Source organism: Orycteropus afer, unplaced genomic scaffold (genome assembly GCF_000298275.1).
Source record: "Orycteropus afer afer isolate SDZICR_OR568_19922 unplaced genomic scaffold, OryAfe1.0 scaffold00002, whole genome shotgun sequence".
NCBI classification, from domain to species: Eukaryota; Metazoa; Chordata; class Mammalia; order Tubulidentata; family Orycteropodidae; genus Orycteropus; species Orycteropus afer.
The window spans coordinates 26429130-26443390 of NW_006921589.1; the positions used below are offsets into that span (position 1 = coordinate 26429130).

General features: G+C 41.0%; 1 protein-coding gene across 1 annotated transcript; it reads left to right on the forward strand.

Moving 5' to 3' along the window:
- Nucleotides 1-11011: 11011 nt before the first annotated feature.
- CMKLR2 (chemerin chemokine-like receptor 2) lies at nt 11012-12118 on the forward strand. The gene has a single exon (XM_007934827.2). It carries the CDS (start codon nt 11051-11053, stop codon nt 12116-12118), a length of 1068 nt encoding a protein of 355 aa, XP_007933018.1. The 5' UTR covers nt 11012-11050.
- The last annotated feature ends 2143 nt before the right edge of the window (nt 12119-14261 follow it).

Here is a 14261-nt window from a genome sequence, read left to right on the forward strand (position 1 = left end):
CTTCCTTCCGAGGAGTGGCTGGTGGGTTTGAACCACCAGCCTTCTGGTTAGCAGTCAAGTGCCTTAGCCACTATGCTACCAGAGCTCCCATTTCTTCTCTAGTCAAACCAAAATACTTCCCTTCATGTGTCTCAATCCTGGTATTAATCAACAAATAGTATGTGAATTACAGACAGACAAGATGCTTTCTATACTACAGTAGGGCTATTCCAAGATTTGGAGTGGGAAGGTGCATTGTGACCATCACTGTTCCTACTGGAGCTACCATCTCCCTACCAGCAGGAGATGTCAATATCTTTCCCCACTTTCATTTTCAATTTAAAGCACATTTGCTTCCCTTCAGTGAATAAACAGAATATCTTTAAAAGTATTGCTGTGCCTCAACACTTTCCAAGCAGAGATCGTTCACCCAAAGGGCAGCAAAATATTCTACTAATGCCAAACATCTTGAATACATTCTGGAGTGGGGTAAGCAGTTTATGTTTGAAAGGTAGTAGACAAAAACTGAGCTATGGACCTAATTAACCACACACACATACACACACTAGGTCAATCTCTCTTTCCCTAGGAAATCAGCCCTTGAAATATAAAGTCTGCTGGTCATATATGTTTGCTAGGTCACAGATCTGTTTTCACCAGAGAGTTTCTCTCTCATGTCAACTGATTCTTTCTATTCATTTCTGTCATCCAGTCAAAGGCAAAATACATATTCCTCCAAGGGCTTCCTTGGATTTCACAGGAAACACATTCAGCTCTTTAGCTCTTTTAACCAGGATGCAGGGCAAACTCTGGAGGCCCTAGGTGGTGCAAACTATTAAGTGCTAGGCTACTAATGGAAAGGTTGGTGGTTTGAATTTACCCAGAGATGCTTCAACAGAAAGTCCTGGCGATCTATTTCCAAAAGATCAAAGCCCCTGAAAACTCCATGGAGCATAATTCTACTCAAGGGGCCACCATAAGTTGGAATCAACTACTGTGTAACCAGTTTGATTTGGTTTTTAAGAGGAAACTCTACCCAGGCAATCTATGTAAACAACGGTCAGGGACATTAGATTCTTCTCTCTGTTCAATGTAGGTTGAAGCCTACACTTTCTTAAAATTCTGTAAGATACACATTTTTGCCATAGTCCATGAAAACCCATCTAACTCAACATTACGGAACTAAATTAAACCTCTCTTCATTCACCAAATGTTCTGCCAGAAGGAATCTGTGTGTTTTTGTTAAGGTAGATGAACAAAGCATTACCCTTTATAGCCAAACTTCATTTAATGCTGCATTTAAAAGCTTAATGGTACATATTTCTACCAGATGTCCTTCCTCCAAATCATCTGGATGTTATAGTCTATTTGTCAGTATACTTTCTGCCAAACTCTTTCAATGAGATTTATTTATTCAGAAAGGTGTTTCAAGTTTACCATCTATTGGCATCTAAATAGATCAGAAACCAATTTGTTTAATTCAGTAAGTAATCCTGTGCTCCAGAATTAGACATTTGTTATTTGAGTATCTGGGCAAATGTAACACAGGAATATAACTTGGGTCCTCAAAGCAGTTGATTTCCCCAGTAAATATGCCTCTTCACACTCTTTGGGAACCAAACCACTAACCTCATGAGTGGCTCCCTGAACTTTGCTCCATACCAAGCATTTTTCACACATTTCTAACAAACTTGGGTGGACTTACATGTTTTCATTTCCACACTGTGAGCTTTCCAGTTACATAAGTGGCTTCTCAAAGATTTTATGGTAGTGTAGATCTTTATTAGTCTTTATTTCAGTCATAACTGTTTATTTGCCTTTCAGCAGCACATATGGTTTAAGACAAATGCAGTAGCTATTTTTTCTCTTCAGACAAAATCAAGAGCCTCATTCTGGCATTGTTATTGTGTTCTTCCAAGCACTGCCAAAGTGAGAAAACCATATGGACATCTCAATGGAAAGTCACTGCTAGCCAAGATCAGCTTGACCCTGCCTGTTTAATAAATGACAATGTTTCCTTTAGATCTGAGTTTAAAGACCTAATGTCTGCTTGTTCTCCATCTTCATTTCTGGTTACTTTCCAAATGACTTCTTCTCATTGCCCAGAATCCTTCAGTTCCATCTCTGAGACTTTATTCACATCCTCTCATCACCTCTCAAAAAAATATATGCATGTGTGTGTGTATGTATGCGTGTGTATCCACATGGGTAAGTGAGAGAAGGATATCTCCATAGTTTCTTTCCACATCTTTCTTTCCCTTTCTTTTCTGGCCCATCAATAATGAAGAGATAAAACACCACATGATTGATAATACAGCATAAAACAAATATTTAAAAGGTTAAAAAGAGTAATCTCTTTAGGTCCTTAAATTTAAGTGGCAGAAATGCACAAGATAGCTAGCTTTCCTTGTAGGCCACATTTTTACTTTGAGATGGCAGATAATACTTAAAGCTTAGATTATCATAAACCTCATTTGTTTTCTCCCTCATATGTGTACAGTTCTTATTTATTTAGTACTTCTATTTCTAACCATATGCAAGGTACAGTGTTGTGAGGACTATAAACACAAGTGCCTACAGCATCCTGGCAAGAATCATAAATGAGTTTTTTGGAACTGGTGGGGACTATGACAAACAAGAGAGTGCACTCACTGCCATTGAGTCAATTCTGACTCATAGCAACCCCCGCTGGGTTTCCGAGGTAATAAATCTTTATGGAAGTATATTGCCCTATCTTTCTTCCACAGTGGCTGGTGGGTTTCAAATGCCAACCTTCTGGTTAGCAGTCAAATGCCTTAGGAACACAAATAGGAAATGCAGGCTCATTATTAACCGACAATGTAAATTATCAAGAAACCAAACAAAAATACCAAACTCACTGCCATCGAGTCAAATCTGACTCATAGTGACCCCTCCTTGGGTTTCCCAGGTGGTATCTCTACAGAAGTAGATTACCCAGTCTTCCTTCCAAGGAGTGGCTGGTGGGTTTGAACCATAGCCTTCTGGTTAGCAGTCAAATGCCTTAGGCACTATGCCACCACTAAAAATTAGAATGTCATAAAATCTCCCAATGCTTAAGTATTAGTATCTACATCAAATATTCTGGAATTCTATTTCAGCCAAATTAAACATTATGGGCCAACAATTTGCAACATCTATAAATCACAGTTGGTTAATAATGGGATGAGCCATACCATACCAGGCTGATCCAGGAACCCACAATGAAAGCACTCACTAGAAAAGGGCAGCTTCAGCAGCAGGAGATAGGAGAAAGGAGTTGAAAGAGAGCTCAGTCTGTATAGATCAGCTTTTTCAATCTTGGCATCATTGACATTTTGGGCTCGATAATTCATTGTTGTGAGGAGTGCCCTGTACATTGTAGGATACTTAGCAGCTTCTCTGTTCTTTGCTCACTAGAAGCCAGTAGCACCCTTTCTCTCAGTGTGACAACTAACAATGTCTCCAGACACTGTCAATGTCTCCTGAGAGGCAAAATTTCCCTCAGTTGAGAAACACTCAACTGAAGATTATGATCGTAGTAAGGGATGGGAATTGGTGTCTCATGGAGTGGCAGGTAAGTGGTATAACCAAAGCAAGAGCACAGAAGCATAAAGCAGAGTCATGGAGGTTGGTGCCTCCAGGGACTGAAATGGCATGGAAATCTAACACCGGAACCCAGGAGCAAGGACTAGAAACAATGCAATAACCCAGTTACCCAAATCAGAGAATGAAGTAGAAATAGGACCATGGTGACTACCAAGTTATACTTTGAACTAGGAACATAGTTGAGTTCAAGTTAGAGACAGAAAGTGGCAGACAGGTGGGTGTTGAGAGACCAAAGCTCTGGTGATTAGAATAATGATGAGTTAAGGACATAGAGGTCTTCTAAGCAGGGATAGCAGAAAGCAGAATGAGGTTCATTTATTAGAAGTCTTGGTCACCATTCCCTCTCAAGGACCAGGAGTTTTGTCCCAGCTGCAGAAACTAGCTCTGGGCCTGAGTCTGATATTTGGGAACTCTAATAAAAAGTATAAAGAAACCCACTGCTGTCTAGTCAATTCTGACTCATGGCAAAACCACTTATGTCCTATGTTGTTGTTGTTATGTGCTGTCAAGTCGGACCTGACTCATAGTGACCCCTCCTTGGGTTTCCAAGGCAGTATCACTACTGAAGTAGATTGCCTCATCTTCTTTCCAAGGTGTGACTAGTGGGTTTGAACCACCAGCCTTCTGGTTAGCAGTCAAGTGCCTTAGGCACTATGCTACCAGAGCTCTCTTATGCCCCATGGGTTCTTTGTAACTTTAATAGAAACCCAGTGAAGGCAAAGGCTTGTCCACAGCATTCTTTTCTGGGGATACTGGTAGACCATGTCCCAACTCATTAACCAGTTTCATTTGCTCTGGAGAGAAGATTGACACCATGGTCTCTGGAGAGACCTCTGAGTAGCATTAAATCTTGTGATTGCCTTCCTGAAAACAAGCAGAAAGCCATTCATTTCTGCCAGGGAAAAGGCCAACTCAGTTTCTATTTCCATTTTAATACACAGTTTCCTCCTTCACTGTTGAGCAGTTCAAGGCTTTTAAGAGTCTGCCTGCCCTAGGGGCAGCTGCAATGGTGTGGCCCACAGCTGTTTTGTTTTAAAACAATATTTTAAAAGTTGGAAATTTTTCACATTAAAAATATAGATATCCAGCCACTCTTCAAAAACTGGAAGCACTGGCAACACTAAACCTCATTTTTCTCATGGAAACAACTGGCTGGAGATGAGTAGCTGCTGTCTGCTGAAAACAAATAGAGTGCTAATCATTTCACCCAAACCCTATTGTCTCCCAACCTACACTCTTTCACCCATTAAAGTTTCTACCCCTGTGGTCATTTAAATTATGAAAGAAAGGGCAAAGGAAGTTTAACCTCTGACTATAAACAGTATAGGTTTAATGTCATCACAACTCAAGGTCTGTCCATTTCCTTAAAAAGTACAAATCTTACCAGCATCACCTCTTCCTACCAGGGTCCCTTGCAGTAATTCCCTCAAGTTCAGTCTCCATGGTTAAAAAGGATTTCACCTAAATGGTTCCCTCTCTCTTGCTGGGGTAAGAGAGTTTCCCCTCACAAGGCCAGCATCTTGCCCTTTCTGTTGTCTCTAAGGAAAGCTTCCCTCTCCCGTTTCAGTAAGCTTCCGGAAGCCATGACTGTTGTTAGCAGTAGCTCCTACCTCAAGAGTTTCTTATAATATCTTAACACAGGAAGTAGGCACTGCCAGGGGTCTGCCCCAGTACTTACAGACAGGCCCTAGACAAGCTAATTAGGAAACAGGTTCAGCTACCTTAACGAAAGCCCCAAAAGACAGAGGGAAAAATACTTTCTTGCTTAATAATTCAGAAGGAGTGGGATCAGAGCAGGCAGACAAGCACTGCTCCATGAGGTCATTAGGGGCCCAAATTTCTCCTGTCGTGTGAAAATAGCATGTTTGCCTCACCCATGCAGTCTGAGATGGTTCATGACAGCTTCCAAATTCCAGCCAATGAGAACAGGAGAAAAGGGGTAGTGGAGACAGAGTCTGGACTTGGTCTCAAAAGGCCCAAAGTCTGGGGCTCATTTTCTCTCACATCCCACATCTGGTCCATTGAGAACACTGTTGGTTGGTATCTTCCAAACATACTTTACTAAGTAAGCATGATATCATTCTCTGGGCATTGGTCCATTCTGACAACATGATTATGGTCGTTGTTGTTGTTATGTGCCGTCGAGACAGACCCGACTCATAGCGACCCCTCCTTGAGTTTCCAAGGCAGTATCACTACGGAAGTAGATTGCCCAACCTTCCTTCCGAGGAGTGGCTGGTGGGTTTGAACCACCAGCCTTCTGATTAGCAGTCAAATGCCTTAGGCACTATGCTACCAGAGCTTCTATGATTGTGGTAGTTAAGGTTATGTGTCAACTTGTCTGGGCTGGGTTTTGAGTAGCTGGGCAGCTGGTTGTAGTTATTCCCCATGATGAGACTGGCAATCAACTCCATGGTGAAATCTGCCATGAGCAGCTGAGTAGCTGCTTTAGGGATGTAGTCTGCTTCTAGTATATAAGTAGAAGCTTTAAGAAAGTTCTCTGCAGCTTTTGGCACACCTGGATCCTGCATGTAGCCGAGTCGTTGCTCAGCAGCCTGCCGTGCTGTGTGCCAATCTTGGGACTGTTAATGAACTTGAATTAGAGGCCTGCCATGTGGTTTGATAATTTTGGGACTGTGCCATTTTGCTTGTCAACCTTGAGTTTGTCAGCCTCAGTAGTCAGCAGATGCCAAAAGGAAGAAATGTCTCTAGCTCCAGTGGGCTAGGAGCAAGAAGCAGAGCTGAAGCCCAAGGTTGAGGGGCTTTCACTCAGCCCTTAGAGCCTGGCACTTTGAACTCAGAGTTAAAGCCTCCAAACTGTAAGACAATGAACTCCTGTTAAAGCCATCCCGTTTGTGGTGTATTCCTCTTAGAATGGCACAAAGTAACTAAAACAATGACCAAAGTATAAGAGACGAAGTCTGGCCATTCTAGCTTCTAAGAAACATTCTAGCTGTACTTCTTCCAAGATATATTTGTTCATTCTCCTAGCAGTCCATGGTATATTCAATATTCTTGACCAATGCTACCATTCAAATGCATAAATTCTTCTGCAATCTTCCTTATTCATTGTCCAGCTCTCACATATATATGGGGCTATTGCAAATACCATGGCTTGGATCAGGTGCACCTATCCTAAAAGAATGGGTAATAGGCACCAGGAAGGTGAGGGTGTCCTAGTATGTAGGCAGAAAACTAAGACAAGGAGTTTAAGACTAGGATGGGAAGGATTTTACACTGAGGAGGATAAGACAACATGAGTGCAGAGGACAGGGGAATGTCCCAGGCCTGAAAGAGTAGGACAGTACGAGAGAAGTTAATTCTTGCTCGCTAGAATAGGACATGCTAAGGGAAGGACTTGGTATCAAGAAACAAAGCAAGATCCCAGAGATATAGGTCACAGAGAGTCTGGCAGCAACATTGACTTAGAGATGAATTCATAAGCTCTGACCTAAAAAAACAACAACTCATTGCCGTTGAGTGGATCTGACTCACAGCAATCCCTCCGTGGGTTTCCAAGGCAGTATTTCTACAGAAGTAGATTGCCCAGTCTTCCTTCCAAGAAGTAGCTGGTGGGCTTGAACCACCAGCCTTCTAGTTTGCAGTCAAATGCTTAGGCACTAAGCCACCAGAGTGCCCAGCTCTGACTTCAGGCTTTTAAAATTACATTTGGTTTTGAACAAATTAATAGCAGAGCCAATTATTTATTAAGTATATGTTAAGCACCTGTGATATGTTAAGAGTTGTACTGGGACATTATGCTGAGTGAAACAAATTACAAAAGGACAAATATTGTATGACCTCATTTTTATAAAAAGACAAGAAAAGACAAATGTATGGAGAACAAAGTATATTAGTGGTTACCAGGGGCAAGAAGGAGAAAGGAAAGGGGGTTAATGAAGATGGGAAAGTTGCATTGATTGAGGGTGGAGTTGCACAGCTGATTATTGTAATTGCTGTCAAAAAGTTGTGTTGTCGAGTACACCTGGTAGCATAGTGGCTAAAGCACTTGACTGCTAACCAGAGGCTGGCGGTTCAAACCCACCAGCCACTCCTCAGAAGGAAGGTTGGGCAATCCTACTTCCGTAGTGATACTGCCTTGGAAACCCAAGGAGGGGTTGCTATGAGTCAGGGCCGACTCGACGGCACATAACAACAACAACAAACACCTGTAAAAAGTTGAACTGGCAAAGTTAGATTGTGGGTCAACTTGGCTGGGCCTGGTTGAGTGGCTGGGCAGCTGGATGTGCTTATTTACCATGGTGAGATTGGTAATTGACTCCATAGTGGAACCTATTGGAGCAGATGAATAGCTGCTTTAGGGATGTGGTCTGTTTCCAGTATATAAGAAGGAACTTTGAAGACGATCTCTAGCTTATGGCACCCTTGAGCTGTGTGTGTAGTCAAGTCTTCATCCAGCAGCCTGCCATGCTCTGCTGATCTTGGGACTTTTAATGGACTTGAATCAATGGCCTGCTGTGTGGTTTGTTAACATCAGGACTATGCCATTTTGTTTGTTGACCTTGGGCTTGTCAGTCTCAGCACCCAGCAGCTGCCTGAGTGAAGAAAAGCCTCCAGCTAAAGTGAGCAGGGAGCAAGAGGCAGAGCTGAAACCCAAGGTCGAGGGGCTTTCATCCAGCCTCTAGAGCCTGGCATTTTGAATTCGGACTTCTAGCCTCCAAAATTGTAAGAGAATAAACTCCCGTTTGTTAAAGTCATCCCATTTGTGGTATATTCCTGTCAGAGCAGCATTCGGTAACCAAAACAACATATTTACAACAAAAAGTAACTGCTGAGGCTGCTTATGTACAACCAAAAACCTTGTGGGATTTGGTTCCTTGATTTGGAGATTCAGGGTTGTGCTTTCATGGGCCATCCCAGTTAATTGGCCTAATAACATTTTTGTGCTTCTGTTCTATTTCCTAGTTTGTTGTGTAGTGCCTTGGGTCTTAAAAGCTTGCAAGTGGCCCTCCAAGGCATACCAATTGGTCTCGTATTCACCTAGAGCAACAGAGGAAGAGAGTCAGGAATAGGAGGAGGATATGGAATGTGTGGGTTATTGCCTCTGTGAACAATTTCCTCCTTCACTATGTGACCAGAGGAAGTGGATAGTCCCCTAGCTACTATTACTAAACATTTTGATTAAATATTCTATAGAAGACTCCTGATCAAAAGAGGGAAAATGCAGAACAGAATTTCAAATTCTCATGAACTCCAGACTTTCTAGAGTGAAAGGAGCTAAATAAATCCCTGAAATTATTGCCCTGAGGTAATTTTTAAAAGTTAAACCAAAAATACCCCTGACGTTTTCTTCAAACAATAGTTTAGCTTAACTAGTAAAAAAAAGTCTCTTAAGCATTATGCTCTTTTAAGAATTACTTATATGGAATCAAAGGAGCTCTGGTCTAAGGCATTTGACTGCTAACCAGAAGGTTGGTGGATCAAACCCACCAACCACTCCTCAGAAGGAAGGTTGAGCAATCTACTTTCATAGAGATACTGCCTCGGAAACCCAAGGAGGGGTCGCTATGAGTAGAATCGACTCGATGGCAGTGAGTTTGGTTTTGCTTTCGGTTATATGGAATCAAAGTGATAACAGCTACTCGAAAGATTAGATAGAAACCTTAGGGGCAGTGAGTTTATATTAATGGGGAGGCACAACTCAGAAAAGGAGGGTGAGAATGGGTGCAGTACACAAAGAACGCAAGCACTGTCACTGAATCGTACATGTAGGAATGGTTGGATTGGTGTATGCTTTGCTGTGTATATTCTCAACAACAACAATAACAAAAAAAGAATTGTACTAGGCGCTGGAGGTACAGAAGTAGCTGTCATTTTTTTCAAGAAGTTCATAGTCTAGTAGTGGAGAAATTTTTTTAAAAAAGTAAACAATGACAATATAGTATTTGAAGTGCTATAACAGAGTATGTACAGAAGAGGGAAATGCTGTAGTGGTTAAGAGCTCAGATTCTGGGTCCCACAGATTTGACCTTATGTCCTGACTCTTCATTTACAGGTTGTGTGTTCTCTGAGCTTTATATCCTTTCTTGTAAAATGGCAATAATGATAGCACTTACCTACTTTATAAGATTGTTGTGAAGATCAAATTAGATCATATATTCCTGGCACATGACAAATTACCCATAACACTGGCTATTATTTATTATTATTACTATTGTCTGGGGGAAGGTGATATCAGAAAATATTCTCAAGGAAAGATGGCATTCCTGCTGAATTATGAAGAAAAAAAAGAAATTGGCTGGGTCTGGGGTTGGGAGGAAGCTAATAAACTGATTTTGTTTTTTAATGTATGCCCTGCCAGATTCCTCAGTGATTTGAATAGGATGATGGATTTGGTGTTAGTTGAATTTGAGATGCCTGTGAGCAACACAGGATGTTTTGACCCACTATAACCTCAAATTTTATATCTTTGCACCATTAGTTACATAGCACCATCAAAGGAATACAACTATTTATCTTTTTTCTACCTGATTTTAAATATGACCCATAACAATAATTAATACAGCACAAAACTGATGAAGCCAAAATTTCACCCAGTAAAATTTGTTTTGACTAAAAAATGAACATTCAAATCTTCTTAACACAGGAAAACAAAACTTGGTAGGGGGTAAAAAAAAAAAGACCAGAAAAGATAACCTTTCTGATGAAAAGCCATCCTTAATGATATAATTCTGATTAACATGTTTATAAACATAGAGTAAAAACATCCTTGGGTTCAAGATAGTGGGTCAAATCCCCAGAGATTGCCTGTGATATTCAAGTAGATAGGTCCAGGAAGCAGTTGGACCGCTTGGAATTCGATGGCTAGAAATCAGGGCTAAAAATAGATTTTGAAGTCATCACTATGTAAGTATTTATCATCACTCAATTACATGCTCCTCAAGCACAGAAACTGTTTTATTTTACACCCTCCATAAAATATAATACAAAGCAGGTTTTAGATTCTAGTCAGCCCTCCAAGCATTATGAACAGAGAAATTGCACCTGTAAAGTTAATCATTTTCATTTATTGATTAAAAACAAACAACCTATTGCATTAAGTCAATTCTGACTCATAGTGACCCCTTAGGACAGAGCAGAACTGGCCCATAGTGTTCCCAGAACTGTAAATCTTTAAGGAAGCAGATTGCCTCATCTTTCTTCTGGAGTGGCTGGTGCTTTAACCACCAGAACTCCAATTTAGTGATTATCGAGCACCTTTCCAAAATGAGCTCTCACAGCTTTAAGAATGATCATCAGAGGGAAACTGAGGCCCATCAAGATTTGGATGTGTAATCAAGATCTGTTGTATAATCATAAGTCCTTCCAAGAAATACACTTTCTAGTTCCTAAAATGATATCCTCATGCTCCTTATCACTCACTGACTTGTATTCTTATTTTTAAAATGTTCTTCTTTTTAAAATCTGCTTCTATAGATTTCCTCATTTGCCACGTAGCAAGATCATGGACGACCTAGAGGAAGTACCGTTTGAAGAATTTGAGAACTACTCCTATGACATGGAATATTACCTTCCGGAGTCAGAGTTGGAGGAGAAAGTCCACTTGGGAGCTGTTCACTGGGTCTCTGTGGGGCTATACTGTTTAGCATTTGTTCTGGGTGTTCCAGGTAATGCCATTGTCATTTGGTTCACGGCGTTCAAGTGGAAGAAGACAGTCGCCACTCTCTGGTTTCTCAACCTGGCCATCGCAGACTTCATCTTTGTTCTCTTTCTGCCCCTCTACATCTCCTACGTGGCCTTGAATTTCCACTGGCCCTTTGGCATCTGGTTGTGTAAGGCCAATTCCTTCATTGCTCAGCTGAACATGTTTGCCAGTGTTTTCTTCCTAACAGTGATCAGCCTAGACCGCTACGTCCGCTTGATCCATCCTGTCGTGTCTCACCGACACCGAACCCTGAAGAACTCCCTGATTGTTATCATATTAGTGTGGCTTTTGGCTTCTCTGATGGGTGGCCCTGCCCTATACTTCCGGGACACTGTGGAGTTCAATAACCACACAGTTTGCTTTAACAATTTCCATGAGAATGATCCTGACCTCAGACTGATGAGGCACCGTGTGCTGACTTGGGTGAAATTTATTGTTGGGTACCTCTTCCCTTTGATAACAATGAGCATTTGCTACTCGTGTCTCCTCTTTCAGGTGAAAAAGCTAAGCATTGTGATCTCCAGTAAGCATTTCTGGACAGTCCTGGCTGTGGTCATAGCCTTTTTAATTTGCTGGACTCCTTATCACCTGTTTAGCATTTGGGAACTCACGATTCACCACAATAGCTACTTCACCCAGATGCTGCAGGTTGGAATCCCCGTCTCCACTGGTTTGGCATTCCTTAATAGTTGCTTGAACCCCATCCTTTATGTCCTAATTAGCAAGAAGTTCCAAGTTCGTTTCCGTGCTTCAGTTGCTGAGATACTGAAGTATACACTGTGGGAAGTTAGCTGTTCTGGCACAGTGAGTGAACAGCTCAGGCACTCTGAAAACAAGAACCTGTGTCTCATGGAAACAGCCCAATGAGTTACTTTTCCACAAATCAGCACAAGGCTTTTGTGTGGGTCCCAGAATACATCAGGATAAGATACAGAGAGCTGACCTTTTGCTGTTGTTGCTTTTCAATCTATTGACATCAAATTTTTGTATAGCCATAAAACCTAGGAAGCCTCCTCAGAATTGTTTTTTCTGCAACTTAAATTATGTGTGTCATTCTTGCTAATTATACCATAGTGGATGAATCACCACTGTTAAAGCAATATCAGTAATTTATTTTTTAATCTTTAAATTTAAATTTTTTAATCTTTTTAAAAGCCATGCACCTAATATTAAAGATATTAACTAACTTCAAAAATTTAAAATATGTTTGCTTAACATCATTTTAATTTTTCACAAGTAACCTATCACACATATTCTTAAAATGTCACATGTGTACTCCATTTTTTTATTGTATGTAATCTATATTCGTTTATGAATTAAAGTTAGAATTGATTATATATATTTTAAACATCTTTTCCAGATATCTATTGATACATAGTAAACTGCCCCAAAACCTAGTGGCTTAAAATAAAAAATTATTATTATTATTATATCTCACAATTCTGAGGGTAAGGAATAAGATTCAGCGGAGAACTTCATCTCTCTGTCGGGAGCCTTAGCTGGACTGAGATGACTCACCTGGCCGAGGTTTGGAACACCTGAGGGCTGGCTGAGCAGCTCTCTTCCTTTCTCTTCCCCTTGTTTCCCTTTTCCTCCCCACCGGTCCTACTCTATTCTTGTTTTGCTTTCCACACCACTTTTTAGCATGGTATCTCAGAGTAGTCAGATTTCTTATATGGCAGCTCAGAACAACAGGAGGCCAGTGTGGAAAGTGACATCCTCCTACAGGCTCAGTGCTGTCACTTTCATTGAACTCTTGGTCAAAGCAGTTACAACAAACTCAGATTCAAGGCGAGGGAAAATGGACTTTACCTCTCAAAGGGAAAAGCATTAAAAATCTCACCTATCTTTAATCCCCCCCAATAGCATAAATATAAATATTTTTGGAAAATTCTGATTGTGTGCAAGTGTATTTAAGATTACTCTAAACATAAAAACCAATATCCAAATAGATAGGCCAGCCCACTCTCAGAATGATTTTAGAAAAAGAAAGTATTTTGACATATCTAGTTCATTCTACCTTCTATTCCTGTAACTATATTATTATATATATAATTCAGCATAAGACCAATAAAATATACCTTTAAATCAGTGACCTGTTTTAGACTGTAAATCTGCATATCTGTTGCATTTTAGACTTTAATAGTATTTTTATTTCTATGTATTTATCCCATTAGCAAATATTTGAGTATTGAAGAGACATACAGAAGTATATAGGCAGATACTGTGATGGATGCCTAAGACACTTCCCTTTCCACTGAAAACACCACCTCTTCCACTGCTAGCACAACCATGCTGTGGTAGTTAAGGTGTGTGTCAGCTTGGCTGGGCCTGGTTGATTGGCTGGGCAGCTGGATGTAGTTATTCCCCATGGTGACACTGGCAATCAATTCCATGCTGGTGTCTACTGGAGCAGCTAAGTAGCTGCTATAGGGATGTGGTCTGCTTCCAGTGTATAAGAACTCGCTTTGAGGAAGGCCTCTTTTGGGCACGTTTGAACCCTGCATGTAGCCAGGTCTTCAATCAGTAGCATGCCATGCTCTGCTGATCTTGGGACTTCCAACGAACTTCGCCTGCCATGTGGTTTGCTAATGTCGGGACTGTCTTTTTACCTGCTTGAGTGAAGAAAAGCCTCTAGCTTCGGTGGGCCAGGAGCCAAAGGCAGAGCTGAAGTCCAAGGCTAGGGGCTTTCACCCAGCCCCAAGAGCCCAGCAGTTTGAACTCAGACTTCTAGCCTCCCAAATTGTAAGAGAATAAACTCCTATTTGTTCAAGCCATCCCATTTGTGGTATATTCCTGTCAGAGCAGGAGCTCTGGTGGCACAGTGCCTAAGGCATTAAAACACATGATTTGGAAACTCTAGACATGGGGTCAGGAGACCTGGATTATAACCTTGACTCTGCACCTAAACAGCTATGGGTTGGGCAAATGACTTTTTTCCAGGCTTACTTTTTTTTTTTTTTTAATTGTGATTTGGGTGAAAATTTACAGAGCAAATTCACTTTCCATA

Coding starts and splice junctions, on each gene's coding strand:
- CMKLR2 (XM_007934827.2), top strand. CDS start 11,051: ATGGACGACCTAGAGGAAGTACCGTTTGAAGAATTTGAGAACTACTCC.